This window comes from Trichoderma breve, chromosome 6 (assembly GCF_028502605.1).
Source record: "Trichoderma breve strain T069 chromosome 6, whole genome shotgun sequence".
NCBI lineage: Eukaryota > Fungi > Ascomycota > Sordariomycetes > Hypocreales > Hypocreaceae > Trichoderma > Trichoderma breve.
The window spans coordinates 1,852,671-1,878,805 of NC_079237.1; the positions used below are offsets into that span (position 1 = coordinate 1,852,671).

At 52.3% G+C, this 26,135-nt stretch overlaps 4 protein-coding genes across 4 annotated transcripts; 3 read left to right on the plus strand and 1 right to left on the minus strand.

Moving 5' to 3' along the window:
• Positions 1–555: 555 nt before the first annotated feature.
• On the plus strand, positions 556–4,591 carry T069G_09507 (transglutaminase-like superfamily domain-containing protein; the record flags this gene model as incomplete). Its single annotated transcript, XM_056176717.1, has 3 exons — positions 556–630; positions 686–3,144; positions 3,208–4,591. The coding sequence occupies 3 exons, from the start codon at positions 556–558 to the stop codon at positions 4,589–4,591; spliced, it is 3,918 nt and encodes a 1,305-aa protein (XP_056025195.1).
• Positions 4,592–5,824: 1,233 nt separating this feature from the next.
• T069G_09508 (cohesin loading factor domain-containing protein) lies at positions 5,825–9,413 on the plus strand (the record flags this gene model as incomplete). The annotated part of the gene is made up of 6 exons (XM_056176718.1): positions 5,825–6,355; positions 6,440–7,543; positions 7,608–7,723; positions 7,778–8,335; positions 8,421–8,518; positions 8,575–9,413. 6 exons carry the CDS (start codon positions 5,825–5,827, stop codon positions 9,411–9,413), a joined length of 3,246 nt encoding a protein of 1,081 aa, XP_056025196.1.
• Positions 9,414–9,921: 508 nt separating this feature from the next.
• Positions 9,922–11,170, minus strand: T069G_09509 (RNA recognition motif domain-containing protein; the record flags this gene model as incomplete). The annotated part of the gene is made up of 3 exons (XM_056176719.1): positions 9,922–10,016; positions 10,068–11,056; positions 11,151–11,170. The coding sequence occupies 3 exons, from the start codon at positions 11,168–11,170 to the stop codon at positions 9,922–9,924; spliced, it is 1,104 nt and encodes a 367-aa protein (XP_056025197.1).
• A 1,909-nt stretch (positions 11,171–13,079) lies between these two features.
• Positions 13,080–14,306, plus strand: T069G_09510 (mitochondrial carrier protein domain-containing protein; the record flags this gene model as incomplete). The annotated part of the gene is made up of 2 exons (XM_056176720.1): positions 13,080–13,281; positions 13,510–14,306. The coding sequence occupies 2 exons, from the start codon at positions 13,080–13,082 to the stop codon at positions 14,304–14,306; spliced, it is 999 nt and encodes a 332-aa protein (XP_056025198.1).
• Positions 14,307–26,135: the final 11,829 nt, after the last annotated feature.

Below are 26,135 nucleotides of genomic sequence, written 5' to 3' on the forward strand. Positions count from 1 at the left end.
ATTCAATTGCACAAGCTTCCATTTGATCCATTCTGCCTGTGCTCAGCTTGCATTAGCCCTTGAGTTGCTGGGTCTCTGCTCCTGCTCTGTGCTGCGTCTAGGTCCAGGGCTGCGAGAGACAAAGAGAATTCCAATCCGCCCCCCGTCTGCCATCAACAAGAGCCCAGGGTATCATGCTTTTTGCTGCCGCCGTTGGATCGCAGCGTTTGGACATGTGCCATCTCTCAATTCTGGGCCTTTTCTAATCCATCGCCAGCCGCGCCTTTTCGATTGCGCGTTGTCGGGCTGAGATTTCGACGGCCAGCCTGGTTTGTTCGGTGAAGCGGCGAGGTGCCGAACGCGTCGATTGATTCCATCAGCTGCACACACCTGTCACCCCGATACTTGCTGCCAGACAAGGGATAAACAACAACGGGGATAATTTTTTTGCCCTTGTTCCCTTTTTCTCTCTCGCTCTCTTCCTCCCCCTTCTCCTTCTTCCTTCGACCATTTGCTCTCCCACAACTTCAGAGCTGGTCAATTCGGCGACTGAAGCGTGGCGCAACTGTCAACATTATGGCGCTATCACCGCCGCCGTTGCCCTCACGATTTCCGTGTTGGTGCCGGGCCATCTATTCTTGGGGAGGCGAGGTTTGTCATATGACGTCGCGTGCCGGCTTGCTCTCAATTGCTAACATTTCTGCAGTCCAAACGCGACCTGGGATTTATCGAGGGCGACTTGATCGAATGTCTGAATGCGGGAGACGGTTCGTGGTGGGTGGGCAGGCTATTTCGAGATCGGAGGACTGTCGGGTCTTTCCCGTCCAATTTCGTCGAGGTACTACCAGAAGACTTTCGGCCAACAAAAACACCGAGTCCTATACCGCCGAATATAGCGTCAGGGCCCAAGGCGGTGCCGCAAAAATCACGAACATTTCGCAAACCGTTCGAGGCATATGCCAAAGCGCCACATTATACCACAGCAAAACAACCAGAAACATTTCGAGAAACACCGACGTCGCGTCTCAAGGAAAAGCCGTCTAGGGTGTCAACCACATCATCACGATCAAGGGGCAATTCGGCCGCAGCCTCAAGTACTGCTCTTGTCCTTGCAAGGAGTGCTCATGAGGATATCGCTCGCGCTCCTTCCCCCTCAATCTCACCGGCAAATGGATATGGATCTAGAGCTCCTTCACCGGCTCCTTCCATGGGTCACTCACCGACTCGTCCACCGAGCCGGTTGGAAAATATGACGAGGAGCGATTCTCCACCGCCTCCGGCACCACCACCTCACAGGCATGTTGGGCGGGCAGATCCCGATGAAGGGGCACAGGGCTATCAGTCATTATCGAGGCACGGCTCCTCAGTGTCATACAATCCTTCCAACCTATCACGGCAGGGCTCTACCGTTTCATACAACCCCGCAGAGATAACACGAACGGGATCTACCGTTTCATATAATCCAGCGGATATTACGCGAACGGGGTCTACCGTTTCATACAACCCGGCAGATATAACAAGAACAGGCTCTACCGTTTCGTACAACCCCATGGACGTTATGCGTTCTACCGTGTCATATAATGGACCAGAAATCCCAAGGCACGGCTCGGCCATGTCCTACGAGCCATACAGCCCAGCTCGTCATTCCAACAGCTCTTACACGGATCTTCGAGATCTAACAAGGCAGGCCTCATACGATTCCTACAACGATACCAGCTATGGGACCCAGCGTAACGGATACCACACACCCAGGGGTGGAGGTTCCCATCGACCATCCATGGAGGGAAGCCACATGACGCCGTCACCATTACGCGAAGCAATGGATGATGTGATGCAGCAGCTAGATCGCTTGGAAGGCATTGGAGGTCGCGAGGCGGAGTCGCCAGAGAGGGCGTTGGAGCGGACATTTGATCCCTGGTCCCCCGATTCTTTCGACCTGGTAGCACCGCAACAAAGACAAAAGGAACGAGGGGAACGAGGGCGCATTAGGCCGCTGACGTCGATAGGAATAGCGTTTGACGAAGGTTACGAGACTTGGAGTGGAAATTCTTCACACAATGCATCACAACAAGATGGACATCGCGAAAAGCCCTACGACCCCCATCTGAGCAATTACGTGGAGAGGATGGAGAAGCAGATCCAAAGAATGCACCAACACAGCTCGAGTATGCCAGCCGTGGTGAACCATGAAGATGACGACGATGACGATGACGATAAACCCCCACCCCCACCGCCAAAGGGGCATCCTTATTCACGCCCAAAGTCGTCCACTGGGTCAACTGTAGGAGAGTTGGTCACCATGGATAAAAGGACACGGGGACGGAAATTTCCATATGATAGAGCGGTGGGTAGTATCGAGCGCACCAATACGACAAAAACGACTCAAACAAATGCGTCAACCGGTAATCAGAGCAACAGTAGCTCTTCGACCCAGAGTACAAACAGGACCGTTTGGAGCGGCGTCTCTGCCGGTGGTTTTAGTGCGACAAGCGCCGGAAGCTTGGCTCGGACCGCCCACCGTGCTCAGAGTTCGTTTAGCATGCGCAACGATGAAGGGGACCGTCCTGACTCGCCGTTTACCGGCGTGACTTACCACAGCAGTCATGCTAGCAACTATGCCGGAGGTGGTAGCGGAAGTGGGTTTTCTCGGCCGATATCCCAGGTTGGCATTCACGAAGATGGTACCCCTGGATTGGGTGGACTTGTCGCGCCCAAATCACCGAAACGAAACATCTTCAAGAAGATCCTCGACTCAGCCAAGACGGGCGTTGCTAGCAACCGGGGTAGCATCGCCGCCGGCCATGTGCCCACCGTGAGATCCTCGCCCTTTGCTCGCCTGCAGCAGCCACATAATGTAGCACCTGGAGCGAGCATGCTCTCGCTGAGCGGCGCTCGTTCCAGACGCGATGCCGCCAGGGAGATGGGCCTCGGCGCTGCCATCGACTGGGTTCAAGTCCGTCGAGATGTTAACCGCTCCAATTCCGTCAGCAAAATCGAACGGACCGAGCGCAGAGAGCGCTGCCAGATGCAAGACCACCCCACACTCAATCCTGTCGATGAGCTTTATGAGGGCATCGAAGGTGACGAAGGGGCGGACGGCATGCCCGTTCATAAACCAGAGAATTACCACATGATCAATCTCGCCCAGGTGGACAAGAACTCCCGGTTCATAAAGGAGCCGCCTCAGGGGACGACAGTGGCGACGCTCGCACAAACTTACATCTGCAGGCCCTACAGGAGCGATCTGCAACGGCTTCGTGCGATATTTACTTGGGTGGCAGAGAAGATCACCTGGGAAGAAGATTTCGAGGGCGACGCCGACACCGAGCGCACCATCCATGCAAAGAGGGGTTGCGCAGAAGAATACGCTTGCCTTGTGATGGAAATGTGCTCTGCTATTGGGCTGCACTGCGAGGTTGTAAGGGGTTACCTGAAAGCCCCAGGCGACATTCCCGACCTTAATGTGATGCCCAGATCCAACCACTGGTGGAACGCAGTTATTGTCGACGACGAATGGCGCATGATTGACACCTGTCTAGCAAGTCCCTCGAACCCCAAACGTGCCCTCTACTCCAGCGTCTCCGGATCCTCGGCAGACACCTGGTGGTTCCTCACACGGCCTACTGAGCTGTGCTGGACGCATGTGCCGGAGCATCACGACCAGCAGCATATTGTGCCCCCAGTAGCCTATGACACGCTGCTCAACCTGCCATGCACATGCCCGGCATACTTCAAGAACGGCATCGAGCTGGTTGACTTTAACACTAGTCTGACCAGGATAGAAGATCTTGAGATGGTCCACATCAATTTTAACGTACCGGCCGACGTTGAGATTGCAGCCGAAGTTGAAGCACGAGCACTATCAAAGGATCATGATGGCGATCTATTTGAGAATGGTGATATCGTCAAGAAGAAGGCGCTGGCGCAGGCTGAGTGGTTCAATGGTGTGAAGCGCTACACAGTCAAGGCGCTACTCCCTGGTGACGAAGGCCAGGGCATGCTGAAAGTCTATGCCGGGAAAAGGGGCTTGATGCAAAGCATCAAGGATATTCCCCATCCTTTGGCCTTTACTCTACCCATCATCCACGCGGGCGAAAATCCGCCCTATGAATTTGTTACGCGACATCCGACGCCTCACGCACAGAGGCATGATATTTATGTTGTCCAACCTCAGTGTCAGCAACTGGCTCTGAACAATACCTTTGTCTTTGCTATCAGACAGCACCCCAGCTCCATTTCAGACGGGCCTCTCACACCGTCGTCGAATCCCGGGTCGGCCAGCCCAATTCCCTTCATTCGGCCATCTTCGGCGATGAGTGTCAACGCTTCCAGCGCGAGCGGGTCGAACCCCAGCTCAGCCAGCGGGACCGTTGCGGGAAAGAAGCCCGCCAAACTGGCAATCCAGACACCGGGAGGCAAGATTCTTCGTCTTATGAGAAAGGAGGAGCGCAAGGGGATCAGCGTTGGATCGCGGACTCCAGACGAAGAGGTTAGCGATGGCGGCACCTGGGAGACGATCATCAAGTGTTCCGAGAGGGGCGTTTGGCGAGGCCTGGTGCTGGCAGACCGCACCGCTCGATGGTGCGTGTTTGCTGAATGGACATGTGTGTAATGTTGATATTCTCGGCCTCCTTTGGGGCCTCCACATTTTTCCTTACGCAACAAAAAGTGTGGTGATTTTGGGCGGTATATGGTGCATATGCATGTCACGGCGTTTAGCTACGATTTGTTTTTCTTTTTTTTTTTTTTCTTTTACTTTTTCTTTTCTTCTTCTTGATTTTGTGTAAAGACCGCCAGAATGGGGTCCATTGTTACGCGTTTGAAGAATCATGTTGTTACGCTGCAATGTATGTCATGTAACTTACCAATGAAGCTCGCGGCAAGCAGAAGCCGTCCATCAGACCACACTACCTAACTACCTAGTTATACCTTGTGTTTAAATCTTGTTTTAATACATGCACGCAAATACGCCTATGAGTGTTCCATGAGCATCATGATAATGTCCCAAGAGTGAATATTCAAGCCCATATTCAAGACGACGACCCTGTACTAGCCCTATTCCGTAGAAGTTGCTGTAAACTGGCACTCCCTCCAACTTGATAGCCTCACAATGCTTCGTACAGGTACTTATCACGCCAAGGTACCTCTATAAAAGGCAATACCATTCAGTCCAGTACGTACATGTAAAATGATCGTCATCAAACTAAAATTATCCATTTACTCTACCATCTTTTCCGACTAATGTATTTTCTCTCTCCATTCAAATAGCACTAAAACCTATGGCAACACTTAGAGTCGCATCCGGGTGCCGTCAAAGCACATCCGGATCTGCGTAGTACGTGTACTTGGTACCGGGACAGACCGCCCGCTGAATCCAGCTGAGCCAACCATGTGATAGAACGGCCTTCTGGCGCGCGCGTTGATTCGCACAGTGATCCCGCATTCTGTTCAACCACTGAAGCCGCGAAACTTTCTTTGCCAACGTCGAGCCTTTGCGAGTCGGAGGGAGCCAGAAGGGGGGAAAAGAATCCCAGATTTTGCCTTTTGCATTCCCTTTTCTTTTGCACTTTTTTTCTTTGCCTCCGCGACGCGCGATCACGACGATTGGAGAAGACGAATAAGAAAAAGCCCTGTTCACAGCGGGCTCGGCCTCGACGAGAGACAAAAAAGCACACGCGCGCTCGCTCTCCGAATGGCAGCGCGCTGATTCGAGCGACGACAACGAGAGAGAGAGAGAATAGCCAATGAAGTCGACGACGAGGCGGAAAGCAGCATGACCTGAGACTTGGCTGCGCAGGGCTTCATTCTCCCACCAGCAAGACGAGCGGCAGATGCTGACGGAGCGATGTCGTTCCGGGGGACGCTGCCTTCGGGACAGGCCTTTCCTGGCCAGGGAGACCAGCAGCAGCAGCATCACCACAACCACCATCACCAGCAGATGTACGCACACCCGGCTGCGGACTATCACTTCCAGCAGCAGCAGATACAACAGCAGCAGCAACAGCAACAGCAGCAACATAACCAGCAGCAGCAGCTCCACCATGGCCAGCAGTCCATGTATCCCGGCGCCATGGGCCACGAGCAGCAGCAGTTCTACCAGCCTCAGCCTCAACCTCAGCACGGCATGTACATGCAGCCGCAGCAGTTCCACCAGCCGTCGCCGTACGGCGTCAACTTCAACGGCTTCGCAAACTACGAGGGCGGCGGCCATCACCTACCGCCGACGGGCCAATATCTGCCACCGAACAACGTCTGGCAGCAGCAGCAACAGCATCACCAGCAGCAGCCCATGACGCAGCAGCCGATGCAGCACCAGGCTCTCCCTCACCAGCAGTTACCGCCGCATCAGCAGCAGGCTCTCCAACAAGTTCACCAGGTCCAACGCCAACAGCCGCGCCATCAACCGCCTCCGATATATCATAATCATACACCCTCGCCTGCGCCCTCCCTTCCTCCACAGCCGTCGCCCATAAGGAGCCAGGCGGTGCCGCCGACTCGACCGCCGTCTAATCCGCAGCCGATACAATATCAGTCGCCTGTGCTTCAACCGGCACCTCAACTGGCGCCGCAAGTTCAACAGCAGCAGCAGCAGCAGCAGCAGCAGCATCAACAACAGCGACAGCAGCAGGGAGAGCAGCAACATCAACACTATTCGCAGCCTCGACAAACACAGCAGCAGCCTCAGCAGCAGCAGCAGCAGCAACCTCTACCACCACCGGTGCCGCTGCAACCACAGTCGCAACCACAACCGCCACCGCAGCCGCAATCGCAACCTCCCATACCTCAACCAAGCCAGATCGCTGAGCAGCCTCCCATATCTCAACCGAGCCAGATCGCTGAGCAGCCCCAGCAGGCTTCGCTCCCCGAGCTGCCGCAACCTCCGCAATATGTGTCTCCTTCAGAGCTCTTCCAGCAAGAGCCGATGCATTATGTCAATCTTCAAGATATCCAGAAGCAGCCGTCGATCACTTCTCTGCCTATATCAACGACGACGAGTTCGCCGATTGTCCCCGTCACCAGCCAAGAAAAATCCAAGGAGACTGTCGCTGTCAAACCGCAGGAGACTGTTATTGTCAAACCGCTGTATCCCAGTGCAGCGATCAAGCAAGAAAAGCAAGAAGATGATTCTATTGCGACCCGAGTGTTTCAACAAGTTCCTGACGCCCGTATCAAACGTAGCCCGCATTCCTCAGTCACCAATTCACCTTCACTATCCATGAGATCCCCCAGCATCACCAAAAAGTCGCCCGCAGTAACACCTAAACCTCGGCCCGTGAACACAGCGCCTTTAATGATTGCCATTGCGGAAGAATGCCTCGAGAAGGCGCGCAACGCCTCTCACGACGTGGCCATGACTCTATGTCCGAACCAAGTCGACGAATACCAAGAGCTGATTGCGACGTCATTATCGTGTCTAGAGGCAGCGTTGCAGAGTAATCCCCAGCTTGCGCCGCGGGAAGAGGCGCGTGTACGGTTAAGGTACGCTGCTCTTCTACAAGAAGAGACGGAGAATTTAATGGAGGCGGAGACGGCTCTGGCAAAGGGCATTCCGCTTTGCGACAAGGTGAGTCATTAGATTTCAATCCGTCTCTGTTCGTAGGACAGCCAGCTGACATGAAAATAACCAGCACCGCCTGTTTGATCTTAAATATTGCATGCAGTATCTCATGCTCAAGGTTCTGTTCCAGAGAAATCACAAAGCGGCGTTAAAAGCGGTAGACGGTCACATATCTAACTGCGAAGTGTAAGCCATATTCCCTTCCCCTGAATACGGGTCAAAGCTGACAAGCATATCTAGATTCAAGCATGTACAATGGTACTATGCGTTCCGCCTATTAAAAGCGTCCTTTTATCTTGATATTGGAAGCGTATCCGACACAGGCGCTCTCGACAACATACGAGCCATCCAGAATGTCGCCAACACCAGAGGCGACACCGCGCTCTCTGTCCTCGCCTCACTAATAGAAGGCTTCACCCTCCTCAAGACAACCAAGGATGGCAACATGGAGAAGATCCAGGCCTGCATCGCACAAGTGGCCAAATACCAGTTCGACCCATCGGTACAGATCACACAGCTCACCATGCTGACCTTGCTGCTTGAGGTCGCCGCAAGTCTACACCACCAGAACCCAGACCATACGGCTCAGAAGCTGCGGCAGTTGCAGGTGTGCCTGGACGATTGCGAAGAATGGCATAATGTCAAGTCTGACTTTCTCGTGCCTATCAAGAAGGAGTCTTCTGCGGCCAGGACTGTGAGCGATGATACTCAGGCTATTCTGCGGCTGGGCGAGGGTGAGGGCGAGATGGATTATCTGGTCATGACGTTTATGACAAAGATGGAGCTGAGATCACTCGTGTACGTGCTTCTTATAGGATATCTATTATGCTGCCCCCGTCTGTGGCCATAGAATTACCGACGAAAAGCTAACATTCTGGTGTAGATTTACCATTAGCGGCCTGGCCAATTTTCACAAGCCTTCTTCACAAGGTCGCAGATCAACAGAGTTTTGGAAGGAAGGCCTCAAGATACTCGAGACATGTAAGTCTGCCGCGCATACACTATTACATGCAGTGCATTTTGCTGAGACTCGTTAGGGGACGCTTCGACAGCTGGTATACCTTACGGCGCCCCCATCCCCTTAAATGTGGCGATTAAGCAGCGGGCCTGGCGGATAGAAGCTCAGGCTTACCTGACTGTTCTCCTGGGATTGGTAGCGGCAAGTCACTGTCAATGGGCAACGGTTAAGCAAATGGTTCAGAATCTTGAGTCTTTTGTTTCTCCCTCGACGCAGCCTACTGTGAGATTGCTCTCGACCTATCTAAAAGGCGTCTATCACCAGGGTATCGGCAGCCTCCAAGCCGCCGTCGATATCTTCCTGGACGACCGCTTCAAGGTCCATCAGCAAGGAAGCACTGGGATCAAGGCCGGGCAGCAGGAGATTGCGCTGCTTGCGGGGCTGAACAGGCTCTGGATCATGCAGCACCCGTCTTGTCGAAACGACCAGGAAACCTTGGATCTCATCGAGCAGCTTCAGCCTCACTGCGCCAACCACAACAACATCGATCTCCGGACTGCCTGGCACAACGTCATGGCGGCCTTGGTGACGGATCCTCCTCAGCAGCTCAACCAGCAAAAGCAGCATATCCACGCCGCCATGGCTGGCTCCAAGGTCACTAGTAACGTGCTCGGAGCCGCCGTCACGCTCTGCATCATGCGCAGCCGCTTCTTCGAAAACGTCATTGGCGAGCAGGCACTCAAGAGCGCTCGAGCGGCAGCCAAGCAAGCGGAAAGGAGCGGCAACGTGCTGTGGCAGAGCGTGGCAGACGGCATGCTGGCGCAGTCGTATGAGGTTCAGGGACAGAGAGAAGAAGCCAAACAAGAGTGGGACAAGGCAACTGAGGAAGCCAGAGACGCGTTTTCTCGCAGCTTGTGAGAAGTGTGTTTTCGTGTAAAAAGGACCATGAAAAGATATAATTGTTTTGCGAAGGAATCGTTCTTGTATAGGGGGGAGAGGGAGTTAACAGGGTTTGACTGGTATTTTTATTCTTTCTGTGGTTTTCCTCCCATTGTTTCACTAGAACATGATTTCTGGCCCAGAAGGGAAATTTGGATGGCTTTTTATACAGCAGGGATCCTGGTATATATGAAAGATTAAAAAAAAATTGTACGATACCTGACCAGAGAGATCATGGCCATTATTATACTTGGGAGGGAAAGGGTCGTGGGACACTGCTAGACGAGGAAGAGTCCTCGAGGGCGCTGTTTTTAATATGGTTTCCTCCTTTAAAAATCCCCAGAAAAATTAGAAGTCTGTAGTAATTGTGTGTTTTCATGGCATTCTTTTGGCCCTCCTCTTACCTGATTGAAGTCACTGTCCTTTGCTACTTGAACCAGATATTATTTATTAAAATGATGTATTAGGAACGGATAGTTGGCCTGTCTCATCGGCGGCCAAAGCCTGGCGGAGGCTGGAATCCAGGAGGTGGCATGAACCCAGGAGGCACTGGAGGCGTCCCTGAAGCTCCTGGAGGAGGCACTGGGAAACCAGGAGGCGGGACTGCCGGGAAGCCTTGCGGCGGAGGAGCACCGCCAGGAGGGCCCCCTGAGGGAGGGCGGAAGTGGGACGGATGGAAGTCTGCAGGGTTCGTGTATCCGCCCTGGATCTGAGGAGGTCGCGCAGGCAGACCTGACGGCGCCGGTGGGAGAGGAGCTGAGCCTCGCCCGGCACCAGGGAAGCCATTTGGAGCGTGGCCAGGACCACCGCCATAAGGAGACGGTCCGCGTGGAGGAGGGGCAAAGCCGCTTGGAATATTCGCATGTGTGGGCGTTCCCATCATCGGGGGCGGTACTCCAGCGGGCATGCCGCCCATTGCACCGGAATCGAAGCCAGCGGGAGCGGATGGGGGTGCTGCGTTGGCGGGAGCAGGAGCAGCGGCCGCCGAGTTCATGAGGAAGGCCTGAGGAAGAGGTTGGGCCTCGGGAAGGATATTTCTTGACTTGGCCTGCGCGGCCAGGGCTCGCTCAGCCTGATCACCGTGTCTCTCTCCCTTGCCGTCCTTCTTGAAGGCGTATTGCACAGACACCTCCTTGCTGAGGATGTACTGACCATGCAGGTTGGAAATGGCAGCATCACTGCTCTCGAAGTCGCCGTAGCTGACGAAGCCAAAGCCCTTGCTCGCGCCGCTATCTTCCCTAGCAACCTTGGGAATGCTCAGCAGCGGGCCGAAGCGACTAAAAGTGTCGTAGAGGATCTTCTCGTCGACCATGGGATCGAGGTTTCCGATGAACAGCTCGGCGCCAACCTCGGCTGCCTTTTGCTTATCAGCGCTGGCCTTGTTGACGCGAAGCGATTTGCCGTAGAGCTTGATGCCGTTCATGACGTTGGCGGCGTACTCGGCGTCGGCAGGGGTGCGAAACTCGACGAAGCCGAAGCCCTGGTGGGTTTGGGTGACGCGATCTCGAGGCATGTGGATGTTGTGGATGGGGCCCATCTGGAGCATGATTTCGTAGACCATGGCCGAGGTCGCGCGCTCGTCGATGTTGCCAATGTAGACCGTGGCCTCCTTGTCTTGCTCCCTAGGTTTATGGTCAGTTTGATTCATGGCAAATGGTATCAATACGCGAGGTAAACGGGGGTGAGGTTTGGGGGAAGCTCCAAAGAGAAACGTACCAATGCCTGTTGACTGCCATTTTGACGGTTTGCAGGCCGGGGCCTTACGAGAACGGCTCGAGAGATAGAAGTTGAATGCTGGATATAGGAATTGGGTCTCTGAATGGCGTTGCTATCAGTGAATAGTGAGCAAAAGGAAGAGAAACAGCTTCAATATCGTCGTCGCGTCTGATGCAGCTTAGGATGAAGCTCGGAAATCTCAACCACAGAAATGTTTCGCAGCAGCGATACAATGTACCCATGTATTCCTGGCCAAACGGGTTTATCAAATTAGCCAGAGTTGAGCCGGCCACTGATTGGCGGACGCTTTCCCGCAAGCAGTAATGACCGCATTAGTGGTGCTAGTTCCCGGTACGTACATGCAGGCCTCGAAATTTCTTAGTAGGCGGGACACTTGGACGAAGAGCTTGGAAGCATCAATTTGCGCACTCGCATCTCCCGACGACAACATTTTCTGCTGTTCGAACCCGTCGCCCGACAACCTCCAGATTCAAGATGTTTGCCCTTTCAGAAGAGTCCAAGGTACGAATATACGAGGCTCTGCGAGGAGGAAGAGAAAAGCGGGAGGGACAGCGGGAGGGACTAGAGGATGATGATGTGATGATGGTGAAGAAACAATCGGACTGACTCTGTCTACTACAGGAGCGCATTGCCAAGCTCATTGACATTTCTCGAGTCGCCATTCACTAGTATGGAATTCCCTAATATTTCTTCTTCCCTGTGCTATACGGGAGCTAACCGTTGCAATCTAGTGGCTACCTTCCTCTGATTCTCTACCTCGGTATGCGATCTTGAAGCGCATGTACGGCTGACACCGGAATCTGATTCTCTCTCGTCTGGATTTAGGCTACACTCGCAGCGACCCTCGACCTTCAGTCATCCGGTATGCCGTTCCTCTCAAATCAAGATACGTATGCGAAGGTCACTAACAGGAACAAACAGCCTTCTCTCTCCTCTTTCCTAAACGCAAAAACAGACGGGCATGCGATGTTGTACGATATACGATTATAATACGGCTCAAGGAGACGGGGAAAGGCATGCAACAAGAAGAGGCGAATAGCCAGAGAGAAGCTCAATGTCCAGCATTCATCATGGCGTTTGGGTAATATGCACATGTCTTGGAAGAAGGCAGGGCAGGGCACGGGACTGGTGATACAATATGACGACAACGTCGCCGAGAGGACGCAAAGGAGGACACCGAATGCTGCCATGTACCAATAAGAATGTATTATCTACTGCTCCGTACTGTAATTGGACCAAGTAACCACTCTGCGAATTCTTCGTTCAGTTCTGCCGCATATCCATGTTGCATACTTGATACTGCTACCTAAACTAGAGTGACTATCGATCGCCTCAGCTCGGTTATCCAACTCCTCAGGGATTACGGGGGAGTTGAGTATTGCAATGATATACAGAGGAAGTGCCTTTTATCTACTGGTTCTTCAAGTATTAGCAACCACCACCAGTCTTCTTCTCCAATGCCACTATCGCTACATATCTAACCTGAACTAATTCTGCCGTGCAAGTAAGCACAGGGTATCCATGCGCCGATAGCGCTTTATCTACCGCTTTTTATTCAATTGGAACAATGTAACCCTTTATCTTTACCGTAAGCCAAGTTGGAAAACACCAGAAACAAGCCCTCAACCAGTGAGTTCTCAGTCAATTGAAACGCACCACCTCTTCTCTGAATCCCAACAACCCCCAGCACAGCCAAGACAAGACAGAGCAAAACAGCTTACAATTTCAGAAAGATCGAATAGCCGAATCCTAGCCTCCGACAGCGCCCGAACTTGCAAACAAAAAACCCGCCCGCCGCTACCCGCCAGTGACCGGCGGCAACTGGACTGACAAAGAAAAAAAAAAAACAGGGACCGATTTATATGCCAATACGCCACACAGTTTGACAAAGCAGAAAAGCTGTTCCACATGAACGAGCACTCGCCCGTCAACTTTGCGCAGCCCGACAATGTGACCGGACGCAGCTCCGATCCGAACAGCTCCATGCCCGGAAGCCATGAAGCCGGCCGGCTGTCTCCGGCTCTGGTCGAGTCGATTGCTGGGCTCAGCGCGGGCTCGATTGCGACGTTAGTTGTGCATCCGCTGGATATTGTCAAGACGCGCATGCAGAGTAAGTTGCTGTTCCTGTTCCTGTTGTTTCTGCCTTGTCTTGATTTCTCTTGGGAGGGTTGATCTCGTCATGTTATGGAGGGGGATGAGGGGGGTTTGTGGCAAGAGAACGACAAAACAAGGAGATGGAAGAAGCAGAGAAGGAGAGAGATACAAGGAGAAAGAACTATAACAGAACAACCACCATCTCCATGATACTCACGATACTGACAATTCAACTTCACAATAGTCAGCACCAGCGCCGCCTCCGCCGCCGAGCACAACCCCTCCATGCTTGCCATGCTGCGATCCCTCTCCAGCAATCCTCGCCCCTTTTCCTCCCTCTACCGTGGCCTCACCCCGAACCTCACCGGCAACGCCCTCAGCTGGGCCTCCTTCTTCTTCTTCAAGACCCGCTTCGAAGACCTCCTCACCTTCGCCCGCGGCTCGGAACGTCCCACCCCCTCCGACTACTTCGTCGCCAGCGCCCTCGGCGGCGCCGCCACCAGCTTCCTCTCCAACCCGATCTGGGTCGTCAAGACGCGTATGCTCGCCTCCGACAAGGGCGCAAAGGGCGCCTACCCGTCCATGTGGTCCGGCTTCCGCACAATCTACGCCACCGAAGGGTTCCGCGGCCTCTACCGCGGCCTGGGAGTCTCCATGATCGGCGTCTCCCACGGCGCCGTCCAGTTCGCCGTCTACGAGCCCGCCAAGCGCTTCTACTTTGCGCGCCGCCAGAGCCAAGGCTTCGACAGCGCCCGCATGACCACCGAGGCCACCGTCGTCATCTCCTCCGCTGCGAAGCTCATCGCCGGCGCCGTCACGTATCCATACCAGGTGCTCCGGAGCCGCCTGCAGGTCTTTCACGCCGACGAGAAGTTTGGCAAGGGCTTCAGGGGCGTCGTGAGGATGACGTGGAGGGAGGAGGGCATTCGGGGCTTCTACCGCGGCTTGATACCGGGAGTCGTCCGGGTCATGCCCTCTACTTGGGTCACGTTCCTGGTCTACGAGAACGTCCGCTACTATCTGCCTCGTTGGATGTCGTAATCATTGCCGATTCGACGGAAATGAGGTTCAGGGGGTGTCATTTTGTATTTCTTAATGTTTGCTTCATTTCGAGCTTGATTTGTCGGCGGCCGGCTGTTTCTGGTAAATCAGCGTTTGTCTATATGAAGAGCATAATTCGGCGTTTTCAGAAAAGGGGGAAATCGCATATAGAGCGGACAGGTTGGAAAGATAGATGTAGTCACTAAAATAGCTGCTAATCGTGAAATAGACAATGTACTTCTTGTTCAACTTTCTTACAGTACACTATGTTCCATTAGAGGGGAGCTGGATTCTACACACGAGTGTACACTGACGATATGTCCTGTAGCAAGAACTATATGGATGCTCTTCGAAATGAGCAATCTCTACGACAAAGGATGCAAACCCCCTTTCCCTCTCTCTTACCAGTTCTGTAACCAGAGCTCGCCAGGAAGACATGGCTTTCAAACGCAAACAGTTTCCTACAAACAGCAAGAATTGTAGACGAATATACATACCAGGAGACAATCATAGTCATGTTTCAAACTGCAGATCATTCCTCCTTTTTTAAACTCAGTCCAGCATCAACGAATGTCACAGTTACATCGGACAATCCATCGTGCCCACCACGTACTATTCCCAAGTTCCATGTCAAGCTGAACAAACTCTCGACAGCAAACTTGCTCCTTTCTTACCCAAGTCCCGAGTGGCGATGCCAGGGGGAGAGGCAACACGGAAAGCAAATTATTTACGGCCCCAACCCTATTGATCCGATGCATGGTGGCAAAGACAATCAATATTGTGGGTGAAATGACATGCCAACGCCATCAGAGCGGACCGATGCGATGAAACAAACACAACGCCTCTTAAACGTATCTCTTGTTCTGATTGAGCTGTTGGCATCCACGCCGTCATTCCCCGGAAAGTGGGCGGCATTCAGTATACCAAGGAGTACTTGAGGCTTTCGAAGCATACCATTTTAGATCGATGTGCAGGCCCAGCGATCTGGTAGATGCAGTCAAATCAAAGTACACCCTCCGTGGGCGTATGTACATGCACGGCCACGGAGTCCTCTGCATGTAATGATCAGTACGATGCATATGCAACATTTCGTAGCTCGTCATGGACGTGCGCTGGCAACGTACTGACTAGCTCGTTGTATGGCCGGATTTGATCCAACATGATCCCTCGTGTTTCGTAGCTCGACTAGTGACGCAGCAACTAACATGTAGGCTGGCTGGCCTCAACAAAACCCGTCAGCCGCTCGAGACAACAACAGTAACCACCATCGTCCCGCAATTAAAGGCGATGTAGCTCCATGCTAGAGGGTGGAGGAGCAGTCAACGGGAGGCCCGCCAAATGTAATGAAGTGGGCTCGCTTTGGATTGCTCATTTGATGGTGATCATCTTAGACTGGTGTCAAGAGGGTGTTTTGAAAGCAAAAGATGAGATATGATAGAGGCGTGGAGCCAGCACCATCCGGTTGGCCACGCACAGGCGGGCGTATGAGCATATATGAATATTAGTGCCAGAGCCCACAGGTTGGAAATGGAGCAAAGCGGCGGAAGCACCGTGCCTGAGATCCGGCCTTTGCACCAGACAGGGGTCTTGGGGCTGAGATAGACTAGGAACATGAAAGAAGCTACATGAAGCGCGCTTACGAGTATGAGAAAGTGGCGAGAACGTGGGGACGTGGACGGAGGGGAGAGGGGACGGCGATGGAGCGGAAGAAGGACAAGGACAAAAATCAGAAATGAAAGAGAGAAACGAAAGTCAAGCAAAATGTGCCGCTCTGCCTACCTGCAGACTGCCAAAAGGGTCATCGGCTTCAGCCTCTGCGAAGCTAGTCCCGCAGAGATTCTCCATCTCGATGCTAAAAGCCCAGCGAGGCAGGGTCTCCTGATACAGCCTGGCTGCCAAGTTGAAGCCTTCTCAGGCGCCGTCGCTACCGAAAGAGGCTTGGAGATGCACCGCTTAGATGCAGATTGGCTACTAAAGTAATGCAAGGGAATCCCGAAGGGGACGCGGAGGAGGGACCGTGGCTTTCGAGACGCCGATTCCCATGTTGCCTGTGTTGGTCATCATCCAGATCTGAGGCAGTGTCATATATAGCAACTGCTTCAGTCAACTTGCTCCATAGCTGCATTATCCCCATGAGGCATGCTTTGCAGAGTTGTAGCTGTTATCCTCATCACAGTCACTTGGAACAGCTGCAGACTAATACTCCTTGCCTCGAACAGTACTGCCGAAGGAAGAAAGTGAATGATAAAGAGAGAGGGAGCGAATCAGCACATCCCCCAGTGTTAGCGTAGTTGCCACAGCTGTTTCGGAGGCTTCTGTAATATGACAGGCAGAGCTTCAGCGGCACTTGGCGGAGCCTTATGCACCGTCATTGAACGGAAACTAAGTGATACGGAGCTTGACGGCCGCTTGTCTAAGAGCCGAGAGCAAGAGACAAGGGTAGACCACCTTCTCGAGGCATCGCAAACCTATCAGCCGCAGTGGAAGCCGTAATGGGAGGTTTGATGAGCACGATTCTCGACTGTTATTCGTGGGGCTTCTTAGATCCCCTAATACGCATCCCTTCTGTTAGGCGGGATAACATCATTCTGCGTTGCCCTGTCCTATCACAAGATGAGCCGCTAGTCGCCCCCGCTACTTCAAGTCCGCGCGTGAACAGGTAGCCGCATGTAGCACGGGCATGCAAGATGCGGGAGTTCTGGCATGGAGAGAGTAGAGTAGAAGAGAGAAACAGAGACGGAAGTGAAGTTGTGGTGCAATGACAGGGACAGGGCAGCGATGTGTAAAGAGCAGCCAGAACCCTTCCGGCCTCTAAGAAGAGAGATATGTCGTCTTTTGATGGGGGTGTATATGTATTAGAGGGAACATACGACACAAAAGTGACAGGATTCTTGGGTCATCGAAGCCATCACCGCATACACGCAGATGAAGCGGATAGAAGACGAAATAGGGGAGTGTAGTATGTATATCACAACTCACACGGGGGCATCGCAGCTGAGTGTCTCATAGTCGTATGCCCACGAAGACGACCATACACCCTGCTGGGCGGCATGTAGCATGAATGACTACTCGTATTAACACGATGGAACTCGTGCAGCGCCGAGACCAGACTATTTCGCCGACTGCTTCCCGCATGACACAAGTCAAACAAGGAGGTCCAGTTGTGATATTGTAGTGGTAGCTGAATGGTGTCTCCTTGAGACGTTCTTCTCTTCCGCATATGGTCAAACCACGGCCTAGTATTCCTCGTAGGAATAGCTCCTTGAGACATGACCGGAGCTTCTTCGATGTTATCACCCTGGCTGAAGCACCCGCCAGCATGGCGGAGTGGCGATATGTTTCTCCCGCAGGATTGTGCTGACCGCTCGGTAGTTCGTATGCGAGTGTACGGCAATCACACCGCAATATTGCCTTCACGGACACTGCCTGATACCACGATAACGCTTTTCCAGGATGCCATCCAAGGTAACATAGTACATGTAACTCTACGAACGAATGACGTGCTCAACAGTATCAGGTAGGCTATACTAGGATGAGACGAGAAGTAGCAAGCAAGCCTCAGAAACAGGGAGGAAAGATCCGCCAACGTAACAAACGGAAATAGTATGAAATACTTACTTGTACATACCCACGCCTGCTAAACAATAATGAGATAAGTCTGAGAGGAGAGGACAATTCGGCCTTACTCCTGGCAAATAGGCGCCTCAAACATATACGTCAAGTTGGCCCGCACTTGAAATTAGCACTATGGATGACTATGGTTAGTATACTCATTGAGGGATGTCACAAATTTGAAGGATACGTACCAAGTTATGTTAGACAAGCATATTCGTTATGACCGGTGAAGACGTGTTCAGCGTGTGTCGAAAAATGATTCGTACCCGCGATAACAGTCTCATGCAATGTCTTTTGCCAACAACACTGAAAGAAAAAAATCGCACCCGTTTCTCCAGGGTACATCATAAAAGTCATGAGGCCTATGACAATGGATACTGGGAGATATCAGAACAATTCGAGCCCGCCGACGATAGGGCGCAAGAGCCATCTACAGCTCGCGTTCCTGCATCTCTGAATACAACAATAGCGAAAGCTGGGACCAAAGAACGGCCCCTGATCCAGTAAAATGGAGACGTGCGTTGCTTCATCGATCCGTTCTGTCTCGCCGCACTAGACATGCAGTTCGCTCGGACGTGGCGCCAAATGTGAGAGGCGAGAAGACCAGAGCGTCTTCTGCTCGGTACTGTCCATGGATAACTGGCCGCTTCGTGGCCATCCCTCCGCCGGAATGCCCGCTTGATGGGGGCGTGTGGATGTTTCCAGCCCTCAGATGGCAGAAGTTCCAGCGGGAGAGAACCAGGAGCATCCAGACCGTCTCGTATGGTTGTTGTGGTCTTGGGGCGTAATGTTTTCTCATCTTCTCTCATTTCGTTTGCCCCTCCCATTCCTGGACTTTCACACAACGCCTCTGACGCTTGCACTCGCTAGCGATCGGGACACAATCTCTGCGATGATGGTAAAGGCAGATGTGGGCGAAAACCCCGATCGCCATCTTCCATGCTGTTCACCACGATCTGAGACTGCGGCTGCTCCACACCCTCGGGGAGATCTTTTGGTGCAGCCGCTTGTAACATGTAACAAAAGGCCAGGGTCATTCGGCAAAAGAGGGGGCCATGTAGGTGTGAAAAACAAATGAGAAGAGGCAGCAAATCAGAGACGCTCGTCTCTTGCAGCTCCGTAGACGGGCTGGCACTAGACATGAAAGTGAGCAGTCGCTATGCAGGGCCATGTGAGTGGCCAGCGTCTGAGGGCGATGAACCTCTTGGAGCAAAACTGGCAGCTAATTAGTCCTTTTGGTGTTGGAGGCATCGATCAGGGACCAGGGCAGGACGAAGGGCACTAGAGCGTCAATGGCGGGCGGTAGTTCCATTTCGGGGCGGGGAGATGGGCGGGACGAAGAGCCAAGCGCAGAGCTTGAATCTTAAGGTTAGGCGCCTTGGTATGTTGACACAAAGGTTGGGCGGCCTCTGTGATTTGACGCTGGTGTTTGAGTATGTGTGCATGAGTATCTGATGAAGCTAGAGGATGTTGTTTCTGACTCGAGCTTGTCAAGGTAGGTTGGCTGGAGGACCAAAGATAAGCCGGTCCCGACGTCAAGCGACTAAATACAGCACGCTTTGTATCAAAGTATATGTACCTTTGTGTCACAGCTCATCTTCAGCATCAAATTTCAAATTATAAACTTCAAGGACACCGGGAAAGCCGTGCACTGCCTTGATTTGCCAATGACAGCGCCATTCAGGTGTTAGGTGAGGCAAGAAGTCAACAATATGATGTATAACTTTTCTCCTGTCTGAGCCGTGAAGCTTGCTCGCAAACCGATCTGTAATTGGTAGCTACCAGTCTCCAGGGAGCAGGATTTCATCCATGGATGTCAATCAATACTACCTCTTAAGTGAAATTTTCAGCTCCGAGATGCTCCAGGCAGGTACTACTAATACTCTATGCTACATACGGAGTATCCGAGCACGACCCCAAACAGCACGAAGGAGTTGTCTCGTCAGGGTCGCACAGCTGAGGCAACATGACACGTCTGTTTCCCAAGATCTCCCAGCAGGATCAAATCTGCGCGGTCCTCGACCATGTTTGATACGGATCCCTGCCGAATAGATTGACTATGCGCTGAATGCCCAGGACCGGCAGCCCCTGCATCAAATCTTTGGTGAGCATCCATGGAGCCGACAGCCGCAACTGTGCTGTTGCAATTTACGGCCGTTAGCACCGCTGCCCGACTGCTACTCTATACCCTGTGCCGTCTCTCAAAATGGAAACGAATAGGTGATGGAAAATCCAGGGCACGCTGCCTGTTCAAGTGACTTCAGTTCATGCGTAACAATTAAACCCCCGTAGCTGCCGGGGGTGAATGAACCCATGTCTGCCAACTTTGGCCATGTACCTGCACATGTAGAATATAATACGAGCGCAACAGATTTAGCAACAGATTTTGATCTCTCGCCGGCAGGGCGTTCAGGTCATCTGGTAGGCGAGCATCCGGGAAATGACTGGTCTACTAATACTTGCTCTTCCATCTACAAGCGTAGGTAATACCCTGTAGTAGTAACAGTAACATGAGGTAGGCATGGATGATTCATGTGAATGTGTCTTTCACGCCCTCGTTGGGAAATCTTCTTGCTCACACACCCCTCTTCCGTTTCTTTGTTGTCTCTTTTCGCTCGAGAAAACAAAATGGTATCTGGTTGTTTGATGAACACAGGATGATGGCTCATTTGGAAGCCGATGGTCAATACCTAACCTAAACCAGAATCTAATATCGACACATCATATCAATGGAGCAATAAAGGTTATTGTATTGCTTTTTTGTATCCCGCAATACTCTGCCTGTCAGTACATGTGCGGAGTGACAAGAATTAGTAGAAAAAATGATGGTGTCAGTCAAAACTGATTCTCCTATAAGAGTGTAACACATCTTGCCAGTTTGTGTAACTGTGGCGCCTGCCAGAAGGTTCCAAATGCAGTTGAAGCTGCATGTACTCCTCCTTGCAATCAAAGTCCCAAGCGGTCATAACCGAGTTTCAAGAATGTAAATCTCTAGATGATGTGCAAACTATGGGGGCCTTGGGACCAGGTACCCGGGCCTCCTTCTTCCAAGAGTTTCGCTGCTCAACAAAGTTCCGTGCAGGTGGTCGGTAAATCGCGGCCTTCCTCAGAAAGCGTCGTCTCCTACACTAGCATGGTGGTTTATCTCCGACCTTCTTAGCCAGCTACCCTACCCAAAGTCCTGGGACGGACTGATCTACTGGGATAGCCTCTGGGATTTTAACCTGTTTTCAAAACCAGAGCCGTCCAGATTGTGATCTGTATCCGTACCTGGCACCGGGCATCCTGGAATACCAACTACTCCTGAATAATAGGCCTAGGCATTACCTCTATGTGGAAAGAGATTTCTCGTCCTGGGGGCGTCTCTTCTCTTTTCGCTCTCCAAAACCCTCAAACCGTGTCCCCGGCCTCTGCTGAAGCACTTCTATCGCATATCATCTTTTTCGGGCTCTTTAACCAAGTCTGTCCCGTGTGGTCCCCGAAGACTTGTCCCACCCTGGCATAGGAAATACATGGGACAACCAGCCACTCACTTGAGGCTGTCCCGCTGCTCTTAATCGACTGGAGCATTGAAACGTCACTGTAGAGGAGATTTGCAGCCGGCATGTGATTTGGGGGTGTGTACGATCAAATGCATCAAGCGTATACGAGTAGGCAATAGGTCGCATCAATACTGTAAGCCACCTGTGATGAGATTTCAGCAGGGACGGGAGCGCTACGGACCGCAGACAACAGGCGTCTCACAGGCACCGGCCCCTTCTGTGCAGCTGAACGTGACCCCCCGCATCGTTCATCCTTAGCGGCCTAGCGAGAGCCGGGACAAATTACGGCAGCGATCCATGGATTCAGCGGGTTGATAGATTCAATGCGCCGTCTTCAATCCTTCATGCCTCTAAAGTTCGACTTGGTTTGATGCTCCCGTTCTTTGCCTGTTGACGCCCTGACATTGCCGCCGTGGTTGGACTAGTGCTAACTAAATCATAAAGCCAATTGCGGCCCCCGTCATATCTCAACTGCAATATTATAGCGCTCTTCCCCGACTCTTGCTCTCCCGTCTCTCTCTCTCTACGCGCATGGCCTTGTCTTGTCCGGTTGAGCTCTACACCCATGGAAGTATCACCACCCAACACAATCAGCTACTGCTATTGGCTTAGCTAGGTAGCTTTCAGCTATGCGACTCTAGCCGTGACTCGGGTTGAGAAATTAAATGCACTCAATGTTGTCTCTCATTGCTCCAAATCTCACACGCACATGGACCCATGCAAAGCGCGTCAGATGCATGCGTGAACCAACCAACGAAGCTGAGAAGCGGCCCCCAGATTGATGCCATCATGCCTGCTCCATGACATCTCAGATAGATTAAAATACTACCTTCACCTTCCAGCCAACTCGTATACAGAGCCAATGTAGACCCCTACTGAACCCCCCCTCCTGCTCGAATCCTCACAGCCGCATCAGCTTGGGCTGGCGTCATGCACCCATGCTGTGCCTGCCATCTCAAATCATAGACCAGCACATCCTTCGTCTAAGGGAGTTGGTCTAGCTTCCTGAACCAAAGAACCGGTTACTGCTAGTGGTGCCCGGATAGAGATCCTCATCTCCCCGGTGGTGATGCTCTTGCTCTAAACCACCCTGGGTAAAGCACTGTTGTCTCTTCATCTAACTCAACATAGCTTCTTTGTCATGGATTCTCGGATCCAGCAGCACCCGCGCCATCAAGCTGTTAGCTCGGTTGCCATTGACCCGAAGATACGGCTCGATGTTAGTCGCCAGCTCCTGTCAAGTCACCTTGTGGTCTGTGTCATGTGTACTCGAAATGAGGCGCACCATGAGAGCCACAATGGGCTTGAAAACAGAAGCGAAAAGAGATTAATGGGAGCCCATTGTGTCCCATACATCCTAGTCGGGTGAGTGACCAAATTATGAGACATGTACTGCATACTGTTTTACATGTAGACAAATAGACACCTCCAAGTACGTGACGATGACGATGATGTATGCGTCCGCCCTCCCGTGTCTGCCGCATTTCAAGGCAATATTGATGCAGAGAAGGCGGCATATACTACCCTCCAACCAAGCGAGACAGCCTCACCTGCGCGGGATGTGCGGTCTACCCATGAATGGTGTCGTGCTCAGCGGGTAGATCAGTCAATCATCCCGTCAGTGCGGCCGAGCGGGGGCGTAGACGTGAGACTAACACATCCATCTCCATAGGTTGACGCAGCTAGAGCAAGGAAAACAAGAGTAGCCCAATGGACGTCTTGAAACAGACGGATTATGAAAAGAGGACTCCGTAGTTGTAGCCGATTTTATGTGGTTCAGCTGTAGGCGATATGTCAGATTTGCCAGCACACGGGAAAGGGGATGTTGCTACTGCTCCTTGATGCATACCTATGCGAGTACCACTCGTCAACCATCAAACATTGCCCCGGATTGTAACCAAGGAAACGGTGATGGAAGCTCGGTACATAACGTAGACGACTCGTACTGACGTATGTAATCCACCAGAGTGCTTCTAGCCGCTGCCATTCGTCGTTGGCACCTAGTATACAAAGTACCCTATACAGCCATCAAAACGGGGGTATGTCCCGTTGCTGCTAACAGAACCAAATTGTGAGATGCACAGATGTCGTGAAACCGGTTCAGAAACAACGAAGTGGGATCCGGGAGCATTCGGCACTCGGGAGCCAAGGCTGCTGATCCTGCAGACTCGGCATTGTAACCTTTCGTAACACAATGTAGATGTGCATATGCAGCCTTGACAATCCTGTTGGATCGAGCCCGAGCCTTGGCCGCTGCTACCCGGTTGGCATACCGCAATTTTTTCAGTGCGTGACCTCAATACAATACTGTACGCCATGTCTATGTCTGTTGCTACTATGGGAGCGGCTGAAGCTGAAGCCTGGATGCTCTGAGTCCTGTTGTGGACGAAGGGGGTGACTTGGGCCAAATAATCTTACCTGGCTGGAAGTTGCGGCGAGAGAAGAGAAGATAACGCTTTGATGCCAGGTTGGGAGGTTGAGGTAGAGAGTGAGCACGTGCGTAATACAGCATGCGTCCATTCAATGTCCCTGTCATCGAGGAAGCACGGACATGCATCATGTATGGGGTGCAGATACGAGTACTCGTACACATGCAAGGTAACGAGTTTTGTAGTACAACTAGCAGAAGACATCAATGGATCTTCTGGAACATCCTGATCAGCCTGTCAAAACAGTCTTAGATCCATAAAAGTAATGGTTGCTCATCCATCAGCAAAGATGTATTGAGGCCGCTCAGAGTTGTCTTCACACTTCCATCACCTCTTGCCTCTGGTGTTGGAGCAGCTTTTATTCTAATTTCCACTTCGTGCTTCGTCGATCCTATTGGACCATTTCCATTATTCGAAGATCTAACCTCATCTCCGTTGGGAATGCTGGTATTGGATATCATTCGCCGTTCACCACATAACAGCACGCACTGTCCGTCTGGAAGCAGGAGACGCAGCATCCAATCAAAGGCCTCCCCTTAGAGGAAAAAAGAAAAGGGGCCGTAGAATACCAGACTGCAGTGCGACAGGTCGAAATTTTTGTATTCGTCTGTACACTGACCGGGTACTGCTCCTGGTCTCCTGCACTTGCTAGGAGCGACTGTTGCAGCGGATTGTTGCCTCGTCCCTCGGCCGCAGCTCTTCATTTCTCCGTTTGAAGGCCACACCATCGACTTGTTTTTCTACCGGCTTGGGCATAAGATCCGAGCATGCTCTGCACTGACAAAACTCGGATGGAAGCCCGCTTTCAGGGAATAAAGCCTGCCACAGGCGCTTTGCGAACCGTGCTTGACGACGTTCGGCTTATTTTGGGCGGCACCTCAGGCAGGTGAGAGAAAAAAAAAACCCGGCTCTGTTCGCTGTGACAGCAGGTGAGTGCGGTGGAGAGAACATCCCGGAGACTTTGATGTCGCTATTATTACTTGGCAACCTTGCGAGTTGGCCGCTCTCAACAAGGCGAAGGACGACTCCCACCCCCCTTTTCTCATCGCCACCGCAGCAATAGCAGGCCCCATACGAGTACTCCGTCTGTACTGTCCCAACGGACAAATCAACAAGCCTGTAACGTGAGTGGAAAAATCGAGCCGTTAGAGAAGACTGCAAACAAAACCCCATCCTCTGCTTCACCCTCCAATTCCCAAGATCAGACTGGCTAAAAGACAGAGGGCAAAAGGAGCCTTGATGGCCTTGCATGTGCCCTTGCAGATGCAGTCATGCTGCTCGAGGTACCACGAAGCCGCTTCGTCACTGAGCTACTGCAGCAGCGCCTTTGCGGGACGTGAATGAAGCACATTTCTCAGAAATGACAAGACGACAACTGCTACCGCACGGTGTGGATGGAGTACGACGTACTTGTACGGGCTCTCGCCCCCCCTCGGTTTGAAGAGGGACGTCTCGTGACATGGCTGGCCAACCGGGTGCAATCCCCTGGCTAGGATCTCTGCATCCCTGTCACAGACCCCCTGGCGTTGAGTGATGTTCACAGATTGATCGAGTCCCAAGAAACCGGAACTCCTGCGGTGCGCCCTTGTTCGCTGGTCACCACGATTTTGTGCAACCTGCATGAGCTTGTGCGAGTCGCATAAAACAAACGCGTTGGTGTGCCTGCCCGGCACTTGACGCTTTGAGCCAGCTGTACATGGAGGCATATCTAGCTCGGCGTGTCGGTTTGAGCCCTCCCTGCGTGCGTAATAAAAGGGATAATCTTGATGTGAAATTATGGCGACTCATTTCTATTAATAGTCAGTACACGTATGGTGCACAGTTTTTTGCTGCGAGGAAATTCGAAATTGTGTACGGAGTAATGTAAGAGTGGCATCCACCAGCTCGGGCACGTCCAGCGAATACAGGCTCATACTGTACTCGTATGCCCGACGATGACAAAAATTGACGAGGCTCTTCATTGAAAGCCCGAAATGACGGTGGGCATGCTTTGCACCCAACATTGCGCGCATGGTTATTACCGTGCTAGTTTGTAGTGGGCAATACTCACTCATCCAGATACATCATTCAAGGCATCCTTCCGGCACCCGTGCTGGCAAGTACGCCTATCCCGAAGGACAAGATGTGGTGCCTGCAATAAATCTGAAGTGCTGCCCGTACATGCATGAAGCGAAACGCTGATGGCGACGACTGCTTCCGCGGCCTTTTGGCATGTTGGAGCTAGAAGTTGTGTGAGGGGTGGG